This window comes from Lemur catta, chromosome 18 (genome assembly GCF_020740605.2).
Source record: "Lemur catta isolate mLemCat1 chromosome 18, mLemCat1.pri, whole genome shotgun sequence".
Taxonomy (NCBI): domain Eukaryota; kingdom Metazoa; phylum Chordata; class Mammalia; order Primates; family Lemuridae; genus Lemur; species Lemur catta.
This window is the reverse complement of record NC_059145.1, coordinates 32297362-32322495: the sequence shown is the minus strand read 5'-3', so window position 1 is coordinate 32322495 and position 25134 is coordinate 32297362. Positions and strand designations below refer to the sequence as shown.

The following is a 25134-nucleotide window of genomic DNA, read 5'->3' as shown; positions in this document are numbered from 1 at the left end:
CTGGACAACTGCTCCCCAGAGCCAAGTTCAGGCAGAGCTGCCTGAGATTTAGACGCTGGAGCTGGTGTTCTTGCTGAGCTGGGAAGCGGCATCTGACTCAGGCTCAGACTATTTAGATGAAGAACTGGTAATAAAGAGACCTGACTGCGGAGTGTGTGTCTTCAGTAACAGCGGCAGCTGGTGGCTGGGGTCATGTGTCGCTCTCTTGCCCCGAGCTTGGACATTGTGCCTCAGGAATGTTAGAATGTGTTCCCCTTTTAGCGGCGAAACTGACCTGCTCTGTACTTGTCCTGTTTATCTTGCTGCCACACCCATTTATCATGGGACAGAGTTCAGGGGCAAGGTGATAAATCTCTTTTAGGAAGATGATGTAACCCTCAGAATTTTTTTCCTGCTTGGCTTTTAACAGTTTTTAAAGCCTTTGTAACACCTCATGTCCATGTATGGGCCTCTTCCTTTGCACTCCTGTTTGGATCTCCAGGGTGGAAGGGTCAGCTGCAGATTCTGGAGTTGATGGCCTGGGTTCAAATCCCTGCTCCACTGCTTATCAGCCGTGTGACTTTGGGGCTTAATTTATTAATACTTGTTTATCAGTTCTCTTAATCTGGAAGATGGAGCTAACAATGGCACCTCATAAAGCAGCTGTAGAATTCCGTAGGGTAATGGCACTGGGTCAGGCTCCCGGTCTTCATAGCTAACAGAGAGGTTGTGCCTCTGCATCATGGAATAGTGCTTTTAGGGCGCCAGGGAATGGGGGCACGAGCAGGTTAGGAAGGTGTGTGGCTGACTTTTTTGTTGTTACTTTGAAATACATGCCCAAAGGCAACCAAGTGAGTCCGTCTTCTTGCAGTGTAATCTTTGACACCGTCCACTCCTCCCGCAAGCTGTTTAGAAATGGCAAAGGCCATCTTCTGAGGCTCAGAGACTCCTTGTCCAGCACGGGTGTGTCTGGTGAGGAATTTGGATGGCTGCTGTGAGAAAGATCAGCAAGGAGAGCATGAGAAAGACAACCAGGCAAACCCACAAAGTCTCTGGGGTGTTCATTTGCTGAACGGTCTCATGGTGAACATCATGTGTGGTATAAACAGGGAATGGGCCACCTAACTCCCAGTTCTTGCCCCTCTTCCCAGCAGCAACTGCATGGTTGGATGGTTTCTGTCTCATTGACAGAGATTCTATACGTAGGTGAGTCTAATTATGTAATTCCTCCCGCACCCCTTTACTCAAATTCAAACTTACCGTACATGCACATTGCTTTTATCATTTGATTTAATTTTCCCACATTAGTACTTATAGATCCCGACAAGCAGTTTTGTTAAAATGAAGAATTCTGATATATACATTACTATGTTTCTTTCTTTTTGGTGGTGTTTGTAAACAGTAATTATAAAAGTAATATATGTAATTCGTATATATATTTTTGAGACAGTCTCACTCTGTTGCCTCATCTAGAGTGCCGTGGCATTAGCCTAGCTCACAGTAACCGCAGATTCCTGGGCTTAAGTGATCCTCCTGCCTCAGCCTCCCGAGTAGCTGGGACTACAGGCATGTGCCACCACACCCAGTTAATTTTTCTATATTTAGTAAAGATGGGGTCTTGCTCTTGCTCAGGCTGGTCTCGAACTCCTAAGCTCAAGCAATCCTCCCACCTCAGCCTCCAGAGTGCTAGGATTACAGGCATGAGCCACCATGGCCTGTAATTTAAATTTTAAAAATTCAAACAATACAGAAGGAGATAACAGCAACAAAAATCATAGAACCCTGTCTTTCTACCATCAGCCCCTTAGTTTTCTTACTAGAGGAAGCCAGTGAGGATAGTTTGGTGGGCACGCTTCCAGATCTTTCTATGAAGATGTAGAATCATGTCTTAAAAATCAGGATTGCATGATCCATACTTTTCTGCCATTTGTCCCCTTCCCTTAGTACATCACAGGTGCCTGTTCCTATTGGAATGAAATGCTTCTCATTCTTTTCACAGCAGCCTGGTTTTCTCTTGTTTGAATGTAAAGTTTATTTAACCATTTATTGTCAAGGAGGCATTTAAGTTGTTTTCAGTCCTCTTACCTCTCCCTCCATTATATTATTGTAATGGTTAGTATCAAAACTTTCCCCATTCCCCATTCGAAAAAGAAACCATGTTAGGAACCTTTCTTGAATACTTCGTGCTTCAGATTGAATTTATTGACCTTGCATTTAGTTTTCTGTCAGCAGTGGCCCAGCTTGGCCCCTGCAGACTGCTCAGGAATCTGCTGGAGGAGTTGGGGTGGCCTGCAGATTTTAGCAAACTGCCAGTTCATTCAGCAGCTCACTGAGCAAAGAACATCTTGATTCTATCAGCCTTAATCCCACGTCCCATCAGGGACTCGGCTCTTGTGGTCATTAGCTGATGGAATGCTCATCTGTGTTGGAAGGCTGAGTTCTGGGGCATTCGACTCTGAGCAGAATTGAATGGCATTGAATCTTTTTCACAGTGGGCCCTGTTCGTCCCCAACCTTGTGTGTGTTTATAATATTATAGTAGTAATGCCAGTAGTCCCCACGAATACGATGGAACCCTCAGCAGGCAGTGTGCTGCTTGCTTTGTTACATCTTGTCACGGCTGCCCAAGGAGGGGGGGTCTCGTTGGGACCCTCATTTTGCAGATGAGGAGATGGAGAACGTGGAATTGCCCCACCCACAGTCACACAGCTGGCCTTTCGCTGTGCTTGGGAGCTGAACCAGGATTCTCTCACCCCCAGGCAGGGCTGCTGAACTTTTAGCTCCCCCACCACTGAATGACTCAATGTCTCTGACCCCTGGGTCACTTGGCCACCAGTTATTTCAACAAGTGACCTACCCTTTGTAGCATGGGTTCAGTCCCATCCCGGCGCCGGGCGTGGTGCTAGTGGGTGTTGGTGGCGTGGACTTTCCACCTGCATGAAAGGCCAGTCTGCGGGCTGAGCGAGTTCTGCACAGAGAGCTCTGCTGGGATCGGGTGGGATGTGCGTTCAGAGGCCTCATGTAATCATGGGTTGAAAGGTCCAAATTTGGGGGCACAAATTTGAGCCGTCTATTGAGTTAAAGATCTGGCACGGGAAGAGGAGCCATCCAAAAAGTGTCAGTATAGGTAAGGCAGAGAATGTGCCCCCTGTCTGTCCTCGGAGGACTTCCCTTCCTCCCGCTTCTCCCGCTTTCTGTTGCTGGTGGGGAGAGCCAGCAGATATAAATTATTTGGAGTTTCCCTCAGCTTGGTTCCTATTCAAGACTTTAAATTGGGAGTTTTGTTCCTTTTATGACTGCACAGTCTTTGGGCAGGCTGCCATCTCTATAACAGGCTTATATGAGCTGTAACATGAGGTGAGTTACGGGGAAAATGCAAACCGATTTCTCCGCTTTCAAACCAAGGAAGCCACCTTGAGCTGGTTTTGTTAACAGGGCTCAACTTTTCCAAGTTTGCAGTTAAAGGATGAATGCCCATCCTATTCATTATTATTGTTAACTTTTACTTTTAATTATAAAAGGACCCCCCCCCACCTCAGGAAACATCGCCTAGTTTTGGACAAAAAACCCGATTTCCCTCCTTTCTTCTCTTGGAAGGTCTTTAATGTCTTGCCCTGTGGCGACACCAGTTTTCATTATAATAATGTTGTCATCCTCTTGTTAGGGCATTTTAAAGCCAATTTAACTTATTCTTATTTAAAAGTATCATTGGTATCCAGCACAGGGCCTGGAGTGCGGTAGGCAATTAGGAAATATGTGTTGGATATGAGAACAGAAAAATAGAATAAATTGAGTTTTTAAGTAATATATGAGTAACCCTAATATCTGTTTTCCAGAGAAAACACAGGCTAATAGGTTTGGATAAATAGGGGCAAAAGTGCATCTTCTTCCAAGTTCTCTGGTTTTTCCAAGGAGTTAGTGGAGGAAAGCTGCTGTGCCAAGCAATGAAGCGTGCACAGGGGCCTCTTGGAGGGGGTGGTGAGGCTGTGATCATTAGAACTCCCACCCCCGCCCTCTACTTCCTGGATGCAGTAAAGGCTGAGTAAATCATGGTTGAGACACGGGGACCAGAATGATCGCCCTCTGACTCGTTTGCACACCATGCCTTGCAAGGACACCACGTGCTGCCTGCCTGCCATGGTTTCCCCTAGAACCTGGGCAGGTTAGGGATCGTGGGAATGATGGGGGCAGGGAGAGGTTCAGAGGCCCTGCCTGGCGGGCAGAGAGGCCTGGCTCACCTCCAAGCACAGCCACTCTCAGTAGCTGTGGGACTGTGGGCCGATCACTTCTCTGTACTCGGTCTCCTCGTCTGCAAAGTGAGAGTCATAACTGGACTCACCTCATCAGGCTGTTGGGGCAAGATGTAGATTCAGAGAAGTAGTGAGGGGAAGGGTTTGCACTCTGGCAACAGAGAGAACTGGGTTTAAATCTAGGCTTTCCTCCTGCGTCACTTTGGCAATAGGCTTCACCCCTGTGGGGCTCTGTGATCTCCTCTGTAAAATGGGGTTAACCATCAAGGCCACCCTCCTAGGGTCATTTGGGAGGGTTATGTGAGGTGATGCAAGTCCGTCACACGGGACCTGGGGGAGTGGTGCCGTCGTATTTTGGTTGCCGTCGATCTAAGGAAAAAAGATGTGTAGGAGTCTTTCCCCGGCGTGGTTCCTCCTGCCCTTGCTCCTTCCCCATGGGCTGCACATGTGGGCCTGGCTTGGCTCACAGCAGAGTGAGCTGCTGAGCTGCGTTGCAGGTGAGGTGGCCTCTCCACAGGACAGACTGAGCTGGAGTCAGAAGGTCACGAGGACCTCCGTTCACAGCCAGCGTTTATTATTTCAGCTGGAGATGTTCGCAGAGCAGTTGTAGCTGGAAGCTGAGAGCAAGGGACAGACCGCCACTGTGCTGTGGCCTCGTGAGCTCACTCTGGGATTTACCCGGAGCCTCCCATGGCTGGACTACGTGGGCCCCTCAGCTCGCCGCTTATGCTCAGGAGTCCTTGAGGGCCTTGTCCTGCCAGTCTCCAGGAGAACTGGGTGCAGCGTCAGAGTACGTTTGTGCAGGGACTTGTCACTGTGAGGCCTAAAACGTGTCATAGTGTAGAACTCACTACCTTTCTATTTTGAAGTGCCTTTCCTTTTTCCCTTCTTTCTTTAACCTTTCTAACAAAGTTAAAGTCCTTGTTCTAACTTTTAAGAGATTTCCCAATAATAGTAAGTGGAAGGATATTTACTGTATTCAAGGCCCTTTAATATACCCATCTCAGTTATCATGTAGTCCATTGTGGCTTCGTTGTTGGATATAATTCTCAAAAATGATAAAAACATTTTAAAAACAGCATTGAAAAGAAAGCCCCTGGGTGATGAAAATGGAACTTTTATTAAACCAATGCCTCTTAACCAGGAAGTAGGGTGTTTGGGATAGATTACAAAGCAATAAACCATCATAGGTTCTATGAACTGAAAGTTCACCAAACTCTCTGTCCCAAAATAAAAATAAGGTATTTATGAAATAATTTGTTCCAACTATTTCAGGCACAAATGGTCCAGCAAGTGAGAGAGAACAGAAGGAATAGTTGGCAAAGTAGGAAACTTGAAGTCTGAGGTTATGCATAAGGAATGTGTTATGAGCCTATAGTAGAAATCTCAAATCAGGGATTTGGGAATGTTGACTCAATTCTGTTGCAGAGAAAGCCTGGCCACCACTCCCCCATGCTGTGCCCAGGGCAGGCATCACTAATCTACAGAGTAATCGCTGAGTCCCCGTTCTCCTGCTTGTTCATGGCAGACACTTGTAATGCTAAATACAGATGTGGCTTCAGAATCTTTCTCAACATAGTGAAAAGGTTTTCACTTCATGTGCCAGTACCATTTGCCACTGCTGGTCTATTGTGTCATTTCTTGAAAAATTACTAACATAAAAAGACCTATCACATAAACTCTGTATTAACTGAACCTTGACATAGTGATGGATAAACATTAATTCAAACAACTCCTTTGTAATTCTTTTTGTCCCTTATCCTTTGTAATTCTCGAGTAATTCATGAGCAAGAAAGAAAATCAGAAACCCAGCTGAGCTCAGTGGCCTAGTCTACTCTTACCTTACTGTGGTCTGTCTTTTCTCTTACCAGTTGAGATAGGCCCACGTGACTTCAGGTCTTCCAAAGCCCAGAACAGCCTCCTGTTATAGTTCAACTGCTGTAACAAACACAGTTGTGTGAGGAATGTACAAGCGTGGGTTTTTGGGGTCTTCAGGTTGGTGGGACATCTGTTTCTAGGACCCAGGTTCCTTTTCTCACCTTGCCTGGCCTCTGCTGGGGCAGGCCCAAGCCAGGCGCCTGTGATGTCAGGGGAAGTGAGAGTGTGTGGGGCAGGCACGCCCACTGTCCAGGTCTGAGAGCAATTGCACTCATTGACAGCCCCACTACTGAATTCCAAGGGAGACTGGAAGAGCCATCTAGCTGGAAGCCGCAATATCTGGGAGGGAGAAGGGAGGAAGGATTTTAGTGGCCAGAGAGTTTTGCCGCAGATAAGCATCAGCCATCCGGCTGTGAGTCACCTGGTTGTACAGCTCTGCCTTATTCCACACAGCCCTTTGTTGGTTTGAGGCCTGGAGAAAAGCCCTGAGCAGGGGAGAGAAGCCAGCGTGGCCCTTTAATCCTGCCCAGGGGCCTCCGGGGTACCTGAGCCAAGGTGCACAGTCCAGGTCATCATCTGCTGTGTGGATGGAAGGACTGTTGCACCCCTGGAAATGTGACCCAGGTCCTGGGCAGCTGACCGACACGGTCCCCCTCCACCTGGTCTGGGAGGATGGGTTGCATCTGGGCCAGGTTTTGACCGAAGAACTGAGGGGAATGGTCAACTGCCTCCTGTTAGTTCAGGTTGCCCTTTTGTTTGGCCCGTGAGGCCTGCAATTCAGCTGTGGTTTGTTCAGGCTCAGAAAAAAGGGCAGATGGGGAGAGACTGCAAAGCTGACTTGGAATGTCAGTGGGCATCGGGTCCACCGCCTGGGGCCTGGACACAGGTAATCTGAGCTCTGCAGTGTAGGGTTGCCTGGCAGCCCTTGGCAGATGCTGCTGCCGTAGGCTCACCCAAGCAGCCAAGACCAACAGGAAACCACGGTGCAACCATGGTGCAAATCTGCAGGTCACACTGCCTTGAACTGCTAAGCTTTCCCTTTTCGCCCCATGCCATTGTTCTTTTTGTCTCAAACTTGATAAGAGCAACCTACTCTTTTCAGTGGTGATAAAAATAATAGTAATGATAATACCAGCATTTAATGACAACTGAGTGTGTGGGGGTCTGAGTGCTGGAGATGTGGTACCACATCTGGTCTTCTGGCAGCTCTGCTCGTGTTCCAGTGTTGTCCCCAGTGAAGAAACTGAGGTATACAGAGGGGTGGAGCTGCAGAGTCTGTACCCTCGCTGAGCTCTCCTCACTTGCTTTCTAGCCCTAGCCCTCCCCCTCCCCCTAGCCCTAGCCCTAACCCTAACCCACCGTACCCTTACTGAGCTCTAGGGACAGTGAGGAGCAAGACAACCCAGGTCCCGACTTCGTAGAGCAGACACTTTGGGCAGAGGAGGCAGATGTGACACAGATGACTGTCTGACTACAGTTGTGGTAGGTGCCCTGAAAGAGAAGGGCCGGAGGCATCAAGGAGTGATTAACAGGGAACCTACTGTGGCCTTGCGGACTGAATGTAGAAGAGGTGTTAGCCAGGCCAGGAGAGGGCATGTGGGGAGCTCCAGGCCAAGTGGGCTGGGGGCCAAGGATCCAGGGTGAGCTTGGGGCAGCATGAAGCTGGGAAGCCAAGCAGGGGCCAGACCTCTGGCCCATATGGCTGCTTTTTGTGCCATATTCTCTTTCAGAAGCATCGGATAAAATACCAGTAGTTCGGTTCCTGGGTGGTTCTTGTTGCTTCTATGGGAGGGAGGTGTCTCAGGCCATGTTGGTCTCCTAAACCACCAGCTCAGAAGTGTCCTCCTTGTAGAGACCTCACATGTCTCAGGTTCACTGCAGCGTCATGGGCTAGCCTCCCCTTGGAGCAGGAGAGCAGGGCCCTTGGAGGCTGTGCTCGTGGCCCTCCTAATGAATTACTGGCCTTAAAGAGGTGACAAATTGAACATTTCAATCCTCTGTTAATTCACAAGGTACTTCCTCTCATTTCTTACTTAAACTCAACACTTAGATTATGGTTTCTGGGCTTCTGGCCCTAGGGAAGAGTGTTTGGCACATAGTAGGGACTCAAATATTAGCTGCATGAGTATAGTGGGAGGGAGGGAACATTTATTAATCAGCCTACTGTGTGCGTGGCATGTGCTTGACTCTTGGCGTTCTCTTACCTACCTACTCCTTACAGCAACCCTGTGAAGTTGTTCACTGCGGTCATTCTCGTTTGGTAGATGAGGAAAGATAAGGTTCAGAAAGGGTGGATGGATTGTTTGAAGTGACATATTTAGTTGAACTGCTGGTTCCAAAGCCTGTTCTTGCGACTACTTTGTCATCTTGCTTCTTGGGGGTGATGGAGATGAGAGAGCAGGGAGCCCTCTCTTCATGGGCCACAACCCTGCCACCCTGGTTAATCGAGAACAGCCAGGAGAGAAGGTGCCGGAATTGACTTCCAGGAGCTCCCTGGATGGTGCAGTGCTGGAACGTGGCAGATAGCTGCATGGATCTGGCTCCTTCTGATGTGAGTAGAGAGAGGTGAAAGGCCACCATCTCCCTGACTTCTGGGAAACTTGTCCACAAAGATGTTTCCAAGATGCTTCCAAAGACTGCCTAAAAATAGCTGGTTTCCACCCCCGTAAATGCACCCATTCCAGAATGCCTCTTAACAAGGGATAGAGAATTGATGTACCGAAATGATGTGAAAACATTCCATCCCAGAATTTGCAGTAGCTCAAATTAGCTTTCTAGCTATGAAAAAAACAAAACAAAACCAAAAAACCAAAAAACCAAAAAAACCTCACCACGCTCACTTATAAGCAACACTGGATAGTTTTAAGTAGTTTGAGAAAACGTTTGTGGTTTGAGGGTCAGTGTTGTCCTGAGCCAGGACTCGTTATGTGGGAATTGTGATTGGCTGGATTTGGGGAGGAGAAAACCATGGCCAGATTCCAACCCACTGAAATCCAAGCAGATTCTAGGACGCTGCGGGTGTGGTGGGTGTTGGTTTATTTTATTCCTGAAAGAGCCCCCCCAACCCCAAGCAACTCTCTCCTGCTTCCAGCTGATCTGGCCTTTTCCTCCTTTTAAACATTTCTGTTTCGTGTTTACATTCGGCATAAACGTTGCAGAGCACACTCAAGTCTGAAAATTCTCTAATCTGTGATGGTCAGACGTTGACCCTGTGATGCCGTGTAGCATTTCATTTTCAAGGCGTGGAGAGTCTCCTATTTCATGTGGATGGGAACCGGGGAGGTCTTTTGGGCAAGTCTCCATCTTTTTATTGTTCCAAGAATTTGGTAGAGCATTTGAACCTTCACCTGTCAAAATCACTTTTGGAATGAGGACTGCCCTCCCTCCAGCTTCTTAAAATAGCAGAATGAAGGTATCATTTATCCCAACGAGACCATAATAGGGGCTTTCCCGTTTGGACACCCACCTTGAATTCATTGGAAACAGAAGTTCTGGGCATTGTATTTTTCACAAATTTAGCTCAGACTTTAACTGGGTCATATTTCCCCCAAAGTCTTTTTGAAAAAGACTCATGTCTCATTGCTTTAGATCAACATGTATAAGCTGGGTAAAAATAGAGCGAACTGGTTTCATGTGTTGAATTTATGAATTAAAGTTTGCTTTTGAAAAGCATTTAATTTAAAACAAGCATTTAATGTACAACTTGGGATTGAGTTTTGCAGACTGATGCCTGTGGCTGAGTGAGACTTGCTAGCCTGTTCAAACCCCTCGTGGTGCAAGAGATGAGTGCCTGAGGGTGCTAGGCCACACCGTTACCCTGATGGTGGCGTATACACACTTTGCTATTTACCCCCTCCTTCACCTTTTTGAAGAATTCTCTTCTCCCTTTTATCCTGAATGAAGGAAACTGGCATGGAAAATTGTTTGATCTGAAATTTCTGATTATCAGTAGGTGGCAACTCTAATCAATAGCACTTCAAAGATAACCACATAACAGGACGTCTAATCCAAAAAATTCAGTCACAGTCAAGGACTTTCAGCTGGAGACATGTCTGGTCCCATGGGATGAATTCCTCAGCTATCCAAGTTCTGGGCGGGGTCCAGGGTTTTATGCAGACCATTGATGCTTGATTGACTGCAGAACCTCAGAAGCAGGGCTGGCTTCATGGTCACATGACCTGTGTGCTCAGAAGGGCCCTGTCATTGGTCTAATGCTCTGCTGTTGCCATCTTGCAGTTATTAATTTTTGGACAAGGAGCACTGCATTTTCATTTTTCTCTGGGCCTCACGTAGACAGTCTTACTTGAAAGTTACTACTTAAAAACAATTCATTACATAGAAAATCCCTGGCACCTTAACTTTGGGTGAGGATTGCTTGAATTTAGTTTGTCTTACCAGCCAGTTCGTGGTAATCTTTATTTTGTCCAGTTTAGATGAGCGAGTTTGATTATGACTGAATGTGCAACTGTGAAATGACTGCTGATTTCTCCAGGTTTGAGTGTGGGCTTTTAAAGAGGGTTTTCTGTTGCAAGAGGGAGTAACAATAATCAAGTTAATTAAAAACAAAAAAGCCCTCACTGTTTCAGTTTTGAGTGGCATACCACACACTCCTTATCACCATGTGCGTATGTTTTTCATGTGGTTCCAGTTGGGTTTCATTAAGTGCAATTTGGTGTGTGTTTAACCAGCATTTGGGTGGCTGGTGGTGGGTGGGGACTCTTGAGATGAAGATGGCTCAGTTACTCCGCTACAGGTGCTCACAGTTCTGGAGTAGGGGTGGGAGGCTGAGGAGCAGATAGCCCTTGTCCTGAGGGAGAGGTTCCCGGCACAGTCACACGCAGGGAGTGAAGTGTCCCCAACTGTAGGATCTGGTGACAGGAGGGTGGGGGAAGGGTCTTCCCATCACAGGGATACGGAACACACGGAGACATCTGGGGGTTCAAAGCAGGGTATAGTCCTGGAATGGGGAGCCTTTGAGCCCGGAGTGTGGGGTATGGTATGTGGAGGCGACAAGGGTGGAGAGCCAGCTGGGCTGTGCAGGTTCTGAAGGTGCTGTAGGCTTAAGGAGTCTGAAGCAGTGAGCAAGGTGAATTTGGGACCTCAGAGGTACCCGACTAGAAAGATGGTTCTAGCATTACGTGAGCAGTGATTCAACTTCCTGGCCGATGAAGACTCTGAGAGAGGAGAGGAGGGGCCACGGATTTATTGGGAGGGTGTTGAAAAGGATTTGCCAAAAGATTTAGGTAGGGATAGAACTGACACACTGTGTAGAAACTATACCTGGGGTTTGAAGGAAGAGTTCAAGGCAGTTCTGGTATTTTCAGCTTGGAGTCCCGGTAGAATGGGGGTGGCTGTAGCACATGTTTGGTGGGGAGAGGATGTAGAGAAATGGAGAGAGAGAGTGAGAAATCTTGAAGATAAGGCTTGAGTCTTTATGGGTGCAGATGGAGGTTGGAAAGATGACCGAGAGCCGCAGAGAAGCCACGGGGAAAGGAAAGTGAAACAAATGGCAGTGAGATTCCTGGGAGGTGCTGGCTAGGGGAATGGCGTGTTCTGTTAAGCGAGGGGAGGACTAACCACCACGTAGGCTAGTCACTTATCCTCCTGGCAACGAAGACTTTGCCCGATTGTATTAGCTTAACCATCAGTGGCTTCGTCTTATGAGTGACTGACTTGTCAGACGAGCAAAGATGAAAATGATTGATTAACGCCCAGCATTGGTGAGATTTGAGGGGAAACTGGCCTCTTAAACCCATAGATGGGAATGTAAACAGAAACAACTTATTGAGAAAAGATGTCTAGGACGTAATGATTAGAGAAAAGAAAATGTAGACTGGTTGTTTTGTATGATATAAATTCAGGCAGCAAACACATGCAAATGCACAATACAGCAGACTGTATATACCAGCAGGTTAGCAGGTGGTTACCTCTGGAGATGCAGTCACCCCTTTTTATTGTCTACATTTCTGAAGTGATTTCTTTAAGTTGTTAAAAACCCTTGTTATTGAAAATTTTAACCATACACAAAAGTAGAGACAGTAAGTATAATGCATTCTTGTGTACCCATGATCTGGTAACAGCTGTCCACAACATTTTGGAGTCATACTTCATCTTTTCTCATCCTCAAGTATTAATATTTTGAAGCAAACTCCAGCCTCGCATCCTTTCGCTCCTGCATATCTCAGTATGGTTCTCTCATAGATGAGGACTCCGTTCACCTTTTACAAGGAGGGTGATTCACACTTGTGTGACCCAAAGGAGTGACCGAGCCTGTGCCTCTCTCCCCAGACAGCAAAGCCATCGTGGATGGGAACCTGAAGCTCATCCTGGGCCTGGTGTGGACACTGATCCTGCACTACTCCATCTCCATGCCCGTGTGGGAGGATGAAGGGGACGACGATGCCAAGAAGCAGACGCCGAAGCAGAGGCTGCTGGGATGGATTCAGAACAAGATCCCCTACCTGCCCATCACCAACTTCAACCAAAACTGGCAAGACGGCAAAGCCTTGGGGGCCCTGGTAGACAGCTGTGCTCCAGGCAAGTGCCCGTGGCTAAACTGTCTCTTCTGGAGGCTGGTGTGTGGGCCCTAAATGTCTTGGTTTTCAATGGGAACACTAGCTTTGCCGTGACTGGTGTATTTCTCCTGGTGTTAGCCCATTGTAAGATAGCGGATGGAACTAAAAATGGCTCCGTTTACCCTTCCAAGGGCAGGTCTTCCAGGTATATCCATAGACATGTGTGAGCACTGAGTTCAGTCATTTATCTAAATTCCCAATGAAGGCCTTGGTGCTTGGAGCAGGCCTTGGGTTTAGCTTCCAGACTCCAAAGCCCTGTGTCTTCCCACATTGGTGCCTAGTTTCCCGTTGGCTTTGGAGAAACATGTGGCCCTGTTAGGTGGCTTGGCATGAAAATCTAAAAACTTCCATGGAGTGGAAAGGACCCATTTTTATTAACCACTGGTTTGACTATATATGGCTTTCTGTGCCCTTTTCTTTCTACACTGCTGTGACATAGTGCTTGGTCAGGATCCACTTGGAGCCTCTGCCTCCCTTGATGGGCCCCTCTTTTCTGAGTGGTTGAATTGTACACCAAGGTTGTAATTATCCTCACTGAAGGGTTTAGATTGATGGGTAGAGTTTGCTGGTACACATTCAATGGGAAAACCAGAGCCAGTGCTCATACACACCCCCTAAAATTAATTTTAATTTAAGAAATCTCTAATGCTCACTTCGACAGCACATATACTAAAATCGGAAGGATACAGAGAAGACCCACTGGCCACTGTGCAACGGTGACACATAAATTTGTGAAGCGCTCCCTATTAAAAAAACTACTCTAACAACCATATTTTCCATTGGCAGGGTGTTCTTTATGTGCTGGGCACATTAGTATTTAATAAGCTAGTGGTTCTTAACATGCTTAAAGCAGAACTAGTTAGTGTCAGTTGGGTGGGGAAGGAGCTGGCTCAAGGCCTCATTCTTCCTTGAGACCTGATAAGTAAGTGTCATCTAGAAATAATTCAAAGTGCAGCAGTAGTTTATTTCCTAGTTCCTCTTCCTTACTTTCATCTAAAGACACATTTTAGGATACTTCTTTCCAATTTCAACCTGGGAATTTTTACTCCCGAATCTCAGGAGAATTCTAGGTTTGTGCCTTTGAGCAATTAGATTTTTGCATCACGCAGAATGCTAGTCCAGTCTTTTTAGATAAATCCTGAGGTAGGATCAAAAACATCTCTCCTGTAAAAAGGCACCAGGCTTTTTATAAGCTTTGCTTACTTGTTAATACCACACTTTTAAAGAATGGGTAATCCCTATCTTACTACAAGAAGATAGCACCTAAAGGAGAAGTCTCAGCTAATGTAGGATAGCTTCCACCCGGCGTGCTCATCTGGGATACTTTTTGACCGTTAAATAAATAAGTCACTGAGATTTTTGGCAGAAATTATTCTCTGAATTAAGAGACCAAACAGGTTTGGTTTAGGCATATGGCTTACTTTAATCTGTTTGGGCAGCTAATGCTAAAAGCATCATTTGTGTTGTGTTGACAGGTCTGTGCCCAGACTGGGAGTCCTGGGATCCACGAAAGCCTGTGGATAATGCGCGAGAGGCCATGCAGCAAGCAGACGACTGGCTGGGAGTGCCACAGGTACATGCGAGCGTACCCTGTCCCGCAAGGCTGCCCCCACTCACTAGCTTGTTCTGTCACTCTGTGGTTGCCTTTCTAGGTCAGGCAGGTAGTCTGACCTTGGCATTGAACTTCAAAGAGCATTGCCTGTGGTGTACTCCCATCTTCCACATTATACCCATAATAATAGGTTCTCATTGACTTAGGTGCTTGTAGATCATCCAAAAAAAAAAAAAAAAAATCTTTTTTTTTTTTTTTTTTTTTTGTTGAGACAGGGTCATCTCACTCTGTTGCCCAGGCTAGAGTGCAATGGCACAATCATAGCGCATTGCAGCCTCAAACTCCTGGGCTCAAGCAATCCTCTTGCCTCAGGCTCTTAAGTAGCTAGGACTGTAGGCACACACCACCACACCTGGCTAATTTTTTAAAAAATTTCTTTTAGTAGAGATGGGGTCTCGCTGTGTTGCTCAGGCTGGCCTCAAACTCCCAGCCTCAAGTGATCCTCCTGTGTCACCCTCCCAAAGTGCTAGGATTACAGGGGGGAGCTACTGCACCCGACTCAAAAATGTTTCTGTCACTCTTCTTTGCCACACACTGGCAAATTTTCTAGTATTTCTGCTCCAAATATTTTAACGATTATCTTTAAATCCCAGACTACAAATGTGGACCTCTCTTTTTTTTTTTTTTTTTTTACAGAGTCTCACTCTGTTGCCTGGGCTAGAGTGCTGTGGCATCAGCCTAGCTCACAGCAACCTCAAACTCCTGGGCTCAAATGATCCTCCTGCCTCAGCCTCCCGAGTAGCTGGGACTACAGGCATGCGCCACCATGCCCGGCTAACTTTTTTCTATATATTTTTAGTTGTCCAGTTAATTTCTTTCTATTGTTTAGTAGAGACGGGGTCTCACTCTTGCTCAGGCTGGTCTCGAACTCCTGACCTTGAGCGATCCTCCCGCCTCGGCCTCCCAGAGTGCTAGGATTACAGGCGTGAGTATACCTTAACTATTAGGTTGAGCCATAAGAAATTGTCAGTATTTGACCATTTTTTAATCTATATAAAAATAGGTAATTTTAATCCACTGTCTTAAAAAAAGTCACAGGGCCTAGAACTTTAGAAAAAAATGTAAACCAGAATAACCCACCAGTAATGGGAATTGTGGGAGAATTTGCAGCGCCTGTAATCCTATCACGGGAATATAACAAGAGCACTCAGAAATCAAGTATGTCTTGGATACCATCTGCAGTAGGCATATTGCCTAGTTGAGGTCTAGTCTTCCTGGCAGGGAGGGAAACTAGTGTTTTCCTTCTAAAAACTTCCCCGAACAATTAAGCAACGTCAAAGCCCTGGTAAGTTGTAGGTAGCCAGTGCCATGGGATTGATGACTTTGCTATAGGCTCCCTTAAGGTCTGAGTTGGTGCTCAGACCTGAGTTCAGTGTATTTTGTAACAGAATTCTTTGGGAAATAGAAAAACATGCCTATTTCTTTGGTTTGGTTTTGGAGTCATGTCTCTGCTACATGGCCCGTTCATTGGCTCATCTACCCTCAGGAAGTGGTGTGGTATGTTTTTCATCTCCACATGAATCTGAAACCATCTCCTTCTGACGTTCATGTGATGTTGGCATGGTAAAGTTGTTGAAGGAGCTGCCTGGAAGAAATGCCAAATCAACACACACCCTACTTTTTATGGAATGTATTGAAGGCAACTGTTCAAACCCAAGTAGCTGTTTTGTTCTTGCAGGCTAATCATCACAGTGGTTTCTGGTGATTCCTATCACAGGGAGAGGGAAGTTGGACGGATCTGTTGGCCATTGCACTTGGTTAACCTGGTTTATGAGACAGTCTTCTGTTCATATGAGGAAGTGGGCTTTAGCTTCTTGGCACCTTTGTGGGGGCAGGGAGGACTTTGCGTGCTGTTTAGGGCTGAGCCAGGTGATGGAACTGAGGCAGTGACGCTGGCAGGGACGTCACCTCTCCAGTGTGGGTCGTCTTTCTCCTAACTGAATGTCAGGAAAAATTCGACCCCTCCCTGTTTTTTAAATAGCTCCTAATAAATTGAGACCAGATATCTAATATGTGTTGTATCTTTTTTATCTCAATTTTTTTATTAGAGTTAATAGAGTTTTAGTAGAGTTAATAGAGATACAGTCAATGGACATATGGGAGCAAAGGAAAAAGCCAGTTAATTGGTGCTTTTTTGTAATATGCTCTAATCCCATATACACTTGTTTTTTTCTTCCTGACTTGCTGTAGCTTATGCCTTTATCCTTTCTGGAAAGTTTGACCTGGGGAATAAGTAGACTTGGGGGAGGGGGAACAAACCTCTGGAAATTACATGCAGAATTTTCTGGAGAGGGACCCCCCCAGTTTCCAAAGAGGCCGGTGAACACCTCTAACAGGTTAAAAACACTGAGCTTGATGTGTTGGTTTAATGTAATTTTACTTACTGAGAAGCTGACTCAATTTCTTAATATTTGTAGCGCTTGTTTAAGAGACATTTACAAAAACTTCATTAGTTGCAAAGCGATGTGTTCTGGGCGTTCATCCACCATGTCATCATTCTAGGTCATCACTCCTGAAGAAATCATTCACCCAGATGTGGACGAGCACTCGGTTATGACTTACCTGTCCCAGTTTCCCAAGGCCAAGCTCAAGCCAGGGGCTCCTCTTAAACCCAAACTCAACCCGAAGAAAGCCAGGGCCTATGGCAAAGGTAAGTTCTGGTCCTGTTGATTTGCGACTTGTCTCTGGTGTTGGAGATTATTACGTGGCTTCAGGAGGAATGTTCTCAGAATCAAGAATATATGGGCTTAATTCTTAAAGATACTCCAGGCCTCCTTTGTCACATTTTTTTTTTTAAACCTAAAGAACCACTTATTTATGACCATTTTATTCTGCCTTGTGAATATTGTTGTTTTAAGAACTGCTTCTGGGGCTGGGTGTGGTGGTTTATGTCTGTAATACTGCACTTTGGGAGGCTGAGGCAGGGGGATTGTTTGAGTCCAGGAGTTGGAGGCTGCAGTGAGCTATGATCATGCCACTGCACTGCAGTCTGGGAGACAGAGCGAGACCCCATCTCAAACAAAACAAAACAAAACGAATATGCTTCTGCTTTTATATGATGGAGAATGATGAGTTTGCTCTGCTGTAGTTTCAGTTAGTAACCCTGGGACTAAGAAAGGGCTGTTGCTTCCATTTTGCAGAAGAACAATCAGAGGCCTGGTCCACAGGGGGCTTGGTCTCTTGACCCAGATCACCACAGTCAGTGTTGGGGACGGGGCTAGCGCCTGGGTCATCCGGCTGCTGATCCATTTATGCTGAAGCTGCCCCAGATTTCCAGATGGGGTGGGAGCTATTGTGAGCCCCTGGTAGACACTTCCTTGCCAAGACATCCTGTTTATGAGTCTGAAGCAGCTGCAGGACACCATTCTGCTGGGAACATTACAGTGGGTTGAAGCATTCGGAGGCATTTGGCATTCTGATTGGCACATAACTTCAAGCACACTTGCTTTCTGAAGAGAACAGTAGTTACATGGTTGCATAATGTGGTTTCTGGTAAAGATCAGCACAGCCAAATACAACTTTTCCCTTCTTTTGTGGGGAGGGGAGGGAGTGCATTTTGTTTCTTTTCTTTTTTCTTTCTTCTTTTTGAGATAGGGTCTCATTCTATTGTCCAGGATGGAGTGAAGTGCCCCATGATAGCTCACTGTAGCCTCGAACTGCTGGGCTCAAGTGATCCTTCCATTTCAGCCTCCCGAGTAGCTGGGACTGCAGCACATGCCACCATGTCCAGCTAAGTTTTTATTTTTTATAGAGCCTGGGTCTCGCTATGTTGCCCAGGCTTGACTTGAACTCCTGGCCCCAGTGATCCTCCTGCCTTGGCCTCCTAAAGTGCTGACCTGTGCCACTATACCTGCTTTCTTTCTTGATTTTCATAATTAAGAAAATGTTATCACAGTTGGGATAACATTTATACACACACAATATCCTGTATATCCTCTCCCAGCATTGACAGTTGTTACCATTCTAACTTAATAGTTTTCTCTTGCCCTTCATATGTGTGCACGTGTGTGAGAGTACATGTGATTGTTGAATTATTTGAAAATAAATTATGGGCATGGTGACAGTTCAGTACATCAGTAAGCCTCTTCTAAGAATAGGATACCCACAATATTATCACACATAAGAAAATTAATAATAATTTCATATTATCTAATATCCAATTTGTATTCAAGTTTCCCTATTGTTTTACAAACCAAGGTCTGATTAAATTTTGCTTACTACAGTTGTTTGTTATTTCTCTTTAGACTCTTTTAAATGTAGAATAATTTTCCCAAGCTGTTTTTTTTTTTCTTAATGGCATTAACTTTCTAAAGAGTCCAGGCATGTGTCTTGTGGGATGTCCTATCATATATTCCCTTTGAATATAGCATTTCCCTGCTTGATATCAGCTTAGTCTTAAGATGACGCATAACCAGGGCAGTGGTACTGATCACATGCTGTTCTCAACTCAGGTTTTCTGATCTGTCTTTTTTGGCATGATTTAGACCAGTAGATAGCCTACTAGTTCTGGAGCAAACTCACTTCCCATTTGAGGTTCTGTTTGCAACTAAGTGGGGTCTGTGCAATCATTGGTGTTGTATAGGGACTGGGGACTTTGTTTGAAGACCTCTGCCCACTTGACTGACATGTCCATGCTTTCTTTAAAAGTGCTTTCTCTGGGCCATAACCAAAGGCGGTGGCTGGAGTGAGGAATCTCTGATTTTAAAGATTATGCTTCCTTAATGGCAAAAAGGTTGCAAACAGCCAAATAAATCTCTTGTCAACAAAATGGCCAAACGGACTAAATCTAATCAAGACATAAAATGCTTGTTTGTAATAACCTTATCACTGGCTGTCCAGTTTCCCCATTGTTAATGTGAGACGGTTTCCTTTCATGGGCTGTTTTCTAGAAAATGACCACTTGCTGTGGTTCAGGAATGTGGCTGGTCATTGCCATTTCCTTCATCTGCCTGCCTCTTTGTAAGAGTTGTGCACTTGTGAGGAAACACCCTTTTTTCCCTTTTATATTTATATATGTGTGTGTATTTATGCATTTTTATTGTGGGGAAATATACATAACATCAAATTCACCATTTTAACCACTTTTAAGTGCACAATTCTGTGGCATTAAATACCTTCACAATGTTGTGCAACCATCACCACCACACGTCTCCAAAACTTTTCAGCTTCCCAAACGGAAACTTCGTACTCGTTAAACAATAACTCTCCATTCTCCCCTCCCCTCAGCTCCTGGTAAGCTCTCCTCTACTTTCCGTCTCTAAGAAATTGCCTATTCTAGGACCTCATAGAAATGAGATCATACAATGTCTATCTTTTTTTTTTTTTTTGGAAGGCAGAGTCTTGCTCTGTCGCCCTGGCTGGAGTGCAGTGGTATCATCATAGCTCACTGCAACCTCCAACTTCTGGGCTCAAGCGATCCTGCTGCCTCAGCCTCCTGAGTAGCTGGGACTACAGGCGTGCACCACTATGCCCGGCTAATTTTTCTATTTGTAGTAGAGACAGGGTCTCGCTCTTCCTCAGGCTGGTCTTAAACTCCTGACTTCAAGCGATCCTCCTGCCTTGGCCTCCCAGAATGCTAGGATTACAGGCGTGAGCCACCTTACCCAGCCAATGTCTAATTTTTTTTTTGTCTTGCTTACTACACTTAGCATATATATCATCCATGTTGTAGCATGTGTCAGAATTTTATTCCTTTTTGTGGCTGAATAATATTCTATCATATATAACATATTTTGTTTATGCATTCATCTGTTGATAGACATTTGGGTTGCTTCCACCTTTTAGTTTTGTGAATAATTGCTGCATGAACATGGGTGTATAAGTGTCTAGGTCCCTGCTTCAAGTCTTATGGTTATATACCTACAAGTGGAATTGCTGGATCATATGGTAATTCCTGTTTAATTTAATTTTTTTTCCTTTTTAAGTAGGAAAATAAAATGTTCATTTTAAGTGACAGGGCTGCAATGTGAGGCCACATGGGTGGGACTGTGAGATATTATTTTTGTCCTGTGGTGAGATGAAAGCCAGGGCCAGTTTTGCTCTCTCTCCTATGTGGCCACATTGCTTCATTTCTGTCACCTGAGCCCAGGAAGAGAGGACATTTCATCTTCTAGTTTCTAAAAGAGTTGAGAGGTTTGTTTTATTTTGTCTTATGGATGTTGAATCGATTCCAGTTGTCAGCCAGTTAGCACTCGTAGATCCATTCACTGAGCCCTCACTTGCTTAGTTCTAGTGGGTTGAGAGGAGAGAGGACTGGGGTGAGGTGGACCTGCAGCCACAAATAAATCTTTGTGGTGGGCACCTTAGAGGGTTAGGTATGTTGAAAGCGTCCATCCATGAGCTAATCAGAAACCTTTTCCAAAACCTATGTTCTGTATGAAGCATTTATTGCATAGCAAGCCTTAAGCACCCTTCGATCTGAGTAGTCAAAGAGACCAGTTGTCTCTGCGTGGTGAGCATAACTGCACGAGTTTGGAGTGTGAGGATGTGGTTCAGCCTCCAAACCAGCCGTGGTTAGCCGCAGGAGATGAGCCCACGCCAGGCCTTTGACAGGCTGCAGATTACGTTTCTCAGGCTTACTCAGATGGAGTGGGTGTTTATCAATATTTTAGGTACATGTTTATATCTATTTGGGGTTTTTTTGGTTTATTTTTTTATTTTTTAAAACTTCTACCCAGAGACACACCCAAGAAGCCTTGAGCAAGTAGACTCATATATTTGAGTGACATGATTATTATGTAAATTTTAAGCAAAAGAAAAATGTGGAAAATAAAATTTAAAAGCTCCCTTTCCAACTGTCCAGCTCATTCCTTCCTTCAAAGTCTAAGGTATTTCTTTCCAGCCTTTTTTCTATGCTGAAATGAGTTAAAACTGTATTTCCTCACTTTGAATTTTTCTTTCTTCTTCTCCTTTTCCTCCTCCCCCCCACTTCTCCTGCTTCTTTGGTTGTAAAATCTTTTGTGTATTCTTCTTAATTTTTTTTTTTTTTAGAGGCGAGATCTTGCTGTGTTGCCCAGGCTGGTCTTGTACCCTCAAGCAATCCTCCCACCACAACCTTCCAAAGTGCTGGGGCGAATCATTGCACCTGGCCTCCACTTTGAATTTCTTACCTAGCAGTGTGGGAAGGTTATCTTTTGGTATAACAATCTACCACCATTTTGACCCAGTGTCTTTAACAGATTGATGACAAGGAAAAAGAAGAGTTGGAGAGACATGTGGAGACTAAATGAGATTTAAGAGACTTAGCAACCATTTGTAATACGTGACCCTAACTTGGATCCTATTCAAACTGACTGTTAAAAAATTCATGAAACACCTATAATCCCAGCACTTTGGGAGGCTGAGGCAGGAGTATAGCTTGAAGCCAGGAGTTCAAAACCAGCCTGGGCAACATAGTGAGACCCTAACTATACAAAAAATAGGAAAAATTACCCAGGCATGGGCGTGTATGCCTGTGGTTCCAGCTACTCGGAAGGCCAAGGCAGAAGGATCGCTTGAGCCCAGGAGTTGGAAGGCTGCAGTGAGCTATGATTGTACCACTGCACTCAGCTTGGGTGACAGAACAAGACCCTTTCTCTAAAAAAAAAAAAAAAAAAAAAAAAATTAAATTTGTAAGATAATTGGAAATTTGAACACTGGATATTTGATGATATTAAGGAATCAGTTTTAAATTTTTGATGTGATATTCATATTGTGACTATTCTGAAAATGTCTTTTAAAGATACATAGTGAATATTTATGGATGAGAAATGTGAGGTCTAGGATGTGGTCAGAATAATACAGGAGGAGGGAAAAGGTGGGAGTGAAGGTGAGATAAGACCAAAGGTGGGTTGATAGTTGTTGAGGCTGCGTGACAGGTACATGGGATTCATTGTACAGTTCTTTCCACATCTGTGTTGGTTTGGAATTCTCCATAATAAAAAGCTTTTTCAAAAAGTAGTAAGCTGGACATGGTGGTTCATACCCATAATCCCAGCTACCTGGGAGGCTGCAGCTGGAGGATCCCTTAAGGCCAGGAATTTGAGACCAGCCTGGGCAACATCGTGAGACCTCATCTCTGAGCAAATGAAAAAAAATTAGCCAGATGTGGTGGCACGCGCTTGTGTTCCCAGCTGCTCAGGAGGCTGAGGCAGGAGGCGTGGGCTTGAGCCCAGGAGTTTAGGGCTGTAGTGAGCTATGATTATGCCACTGCGCTCTAGCCTGGGCGACAGAGTGAGATCCCCATCTCATTCATTCATTCATCAATAAATAAATATAAATATAAATAAATAAATTTGAACTACTTCTGGCGATATGGAATAGAAGTACTTTTCCTAATTCTTCCTGCTAAGTCCAACTAAAATCCCTCAGTATGAGGTGTAAGACAGACATAAGGAGACTCTGAAAGAGAACAAAGCAGACCAGCTAGGGACCCTGGTACCCAGTGAATGACACAGTAGTGAGTTCCTTGAGTTTACTTTTGCCTCGTGCATCTCAGAGTTGGAGCCGAAGAAGGTGACAACCTGCGGGCACAAACACAAAAAGTACCAACAAAAGCCTGGTCTCTCTAGCCAAGAGACCAGGAAGGGGCAGCCTAGCCCTTTCCTGGTGAGTCAGTGAGTGAGTGGTGATTGGCCCTTTTATGCTGTTGAGGGCTTTTTTCCAATGAAGGGCGCACTCCTGGGTCATCCCACTCTCCTGTAAGACAGGCTCTCTTAGCCCCCACCCTACAGGCTGGACAGTATCTCAAATAGAACTTAAAATGTTGCTGAGACAGGGTCTGGGGGGCTGAATTTTACTTTAAAAAAACAATTTAAAAGTGTTAACAGTTAAAAGGATGAACAGACAAGCTGAAAGACTAGGGGAAAAATATTTGCAAACCACATATCCAATAAAGCACTAACATCTAGAACATGAAAGAAACTCTCAAAGTTCAACCAAACAATTAACCAAACAACCAAACAACTCAGTTAGAAAAATGGGCAAACGATGGGCAAGAGACATAAACAGTTTCACTGAAGAGGATGCACAAATGGCAAAGAAGCATATGAAAAGTTGTTCAATGTCATTAGCCATGAGAGAAATGCACATTAAAATCAATACACATTATCAAGATTGCTAAAATAAAAAGGAGGGATAACACCAAATGCTGGGAAGGATGCAGAGAAGGTGGATCTTGGTGACTGATACATTGCTGGTGGGAATGTAACATGGTACAGCTACTCTGGAACACAGTTTGGTAGTTTCTTTAAAACAGACAAACAAACAAACAAACAATGCATGAAACAGCCATATGACCCAGCAATTGAACTCCAGGGGAAGAAAAACTTATTGTACAGGAAGACCGCTATTTTTCCTTTAGTATTCTCACTCACAACTAAAGGAAAAAAATCTTTTATGCTCTGCTTAACTATTACTCTCAACTACTTCACTTCTGGTCACCGAAATCTATGATTTTTTTCCTCACACTGACCAATTCTCCAGTTGTCTAGGATACCAAGTGGATATCGTATAATTCCATTGAATTCTGACAGTGTCTACCTGGAGTTAGTGTAGACCCTACAGTTTAAGGACTCAGTTTCACAAAACTTCCCCCCACTTCAGGTGCCAGTCACAAGTCGTGGGTCCTCCGGCAGCCCACAGCTTCCGTGCAAGTTGGTTACAAATCAGAGCTTCCCATTACCCCCGCTCATGGCAGATCATGTGCTAGAATGGCTCACACAAGCCAGGGAAACACTTACCTTCTACAGTCACGTGCCAAAGGGTATGATAAAGGATATTCTGAAGAGGTGTGTGTGCTGGGCCAAGGTCAGAAGGGTTCTGGGCACTGGAGTTTCTGTCCCTACAAAGTTGAGGCAGGTCACCCCTTTGACACATGGATATGTTCACCAGTCCAGAAGCTCCCTGAACCCCATACGTTAGGGATTTTTATGGAGACTAAATCACATAGGCATGATTGATTAAACTCAATCTCTAGCTCCTCTCCCCTCCCCAGAGGATGGGGAGTGGACTGAAAGTTTTAAACTTCCAACTGTGACTCGGTCTCGCTGGTGACCAGCCCCATAATAAAGCTATCTAGGAGTCACCTCATTAGAACAAAAGGTTCCTTTCATCTAGGAAAATACAAGGGGTTTAGGAACTCTGTGTCAGGAACCAGGGGCAGAGTCCTGTATATAATTTCATACTTACATTCACACACACAAACCTATATATAAAAACGTTTAGAGCAGTTTTATCAGTAATAGGCGGGTAGAAACAACCCAGGTGTCCTTCAGTGGGTGAATGGCCAAACAAACTGTGGTACGTCCACACCATGGGATATTATTCAGCAATAAAAAGGAACAAACCATTGATATAAGCGACAACCTGGATTGGTTGTTCTACAGAGAATTATGTGTAGTGAAAAAGGCCAATTCCAAAAGGTTCCATAATGCATGATTCATTGATACAACATTATTGAAATTATAAAATTACAGAGATGGAAAACAGATTAGGGGTTGTCAGGGGTAAGAAGAAGGTGGCTGAGAGGGAAGTAGCTGAGCCTGTAAAAGCCAACATGAGGGCTCCCTGAGATTATGGAAAAGTTCTGTACATTAACTGTATCAATGTCAATACCCTGGTTGTGATACTGTGTCTTAGTTTTGCACAATGTTACCATTGGGAAAACTGGGTAAAAGGCATTTCTTACACCTCCATATGAATCTTCCTCAAGTGAATTTGCTCAAACATCTTAAAATAAGAAGTTTCATTTAATAAAAATGAGTGTAATTTTTAAACATTTAAAGCAACACAAAATGTTGTTCAATGAAAAATAAAGCATTCCTCTTCCCCCTATGTTGTTTTCCTCAAGGCAAGCCCCTCTG

General features: G+C 44.9%; 1 protein-coding gene and 1 non-coding gene across 5 annotated transcripts in view; both read left to right on the top strand.

Annotated features, from left to right (window-relative positions):
* FLNB (filamin B) overlaps nt 1–25134 on the top strand; it is a 132682-nt gene that overhangs the window by 39789 nt on the left and 67759 nt on the right. For all 4 annotated transcript variants that reach the window (XM_045530849.1, XM_045530847.1, XM_045530846.1 and 1 more), the window contains exons 2-4: nt 12395–12643; nt 14157–14254; nt 16796–16943. In XM_045530849.1, the coding sequence (XP_045386805.1) occupies nt 12395–12643; nt 14157–14254; nt 16796–16943 (495 nt within the window). The remainder of the gene's footprint in view (nt 1–12394; nt 12644–14156; nt 14255–16795; nt 16944–25134) is intronic.
* On the top strand, nt 13327–13432 carry LOC123623673. Its single transcript, XR_006729964.1, has one exon. It is a non-coding gene; the product is annotated as a U6 spliceosomal RNA (small nuclear RNA).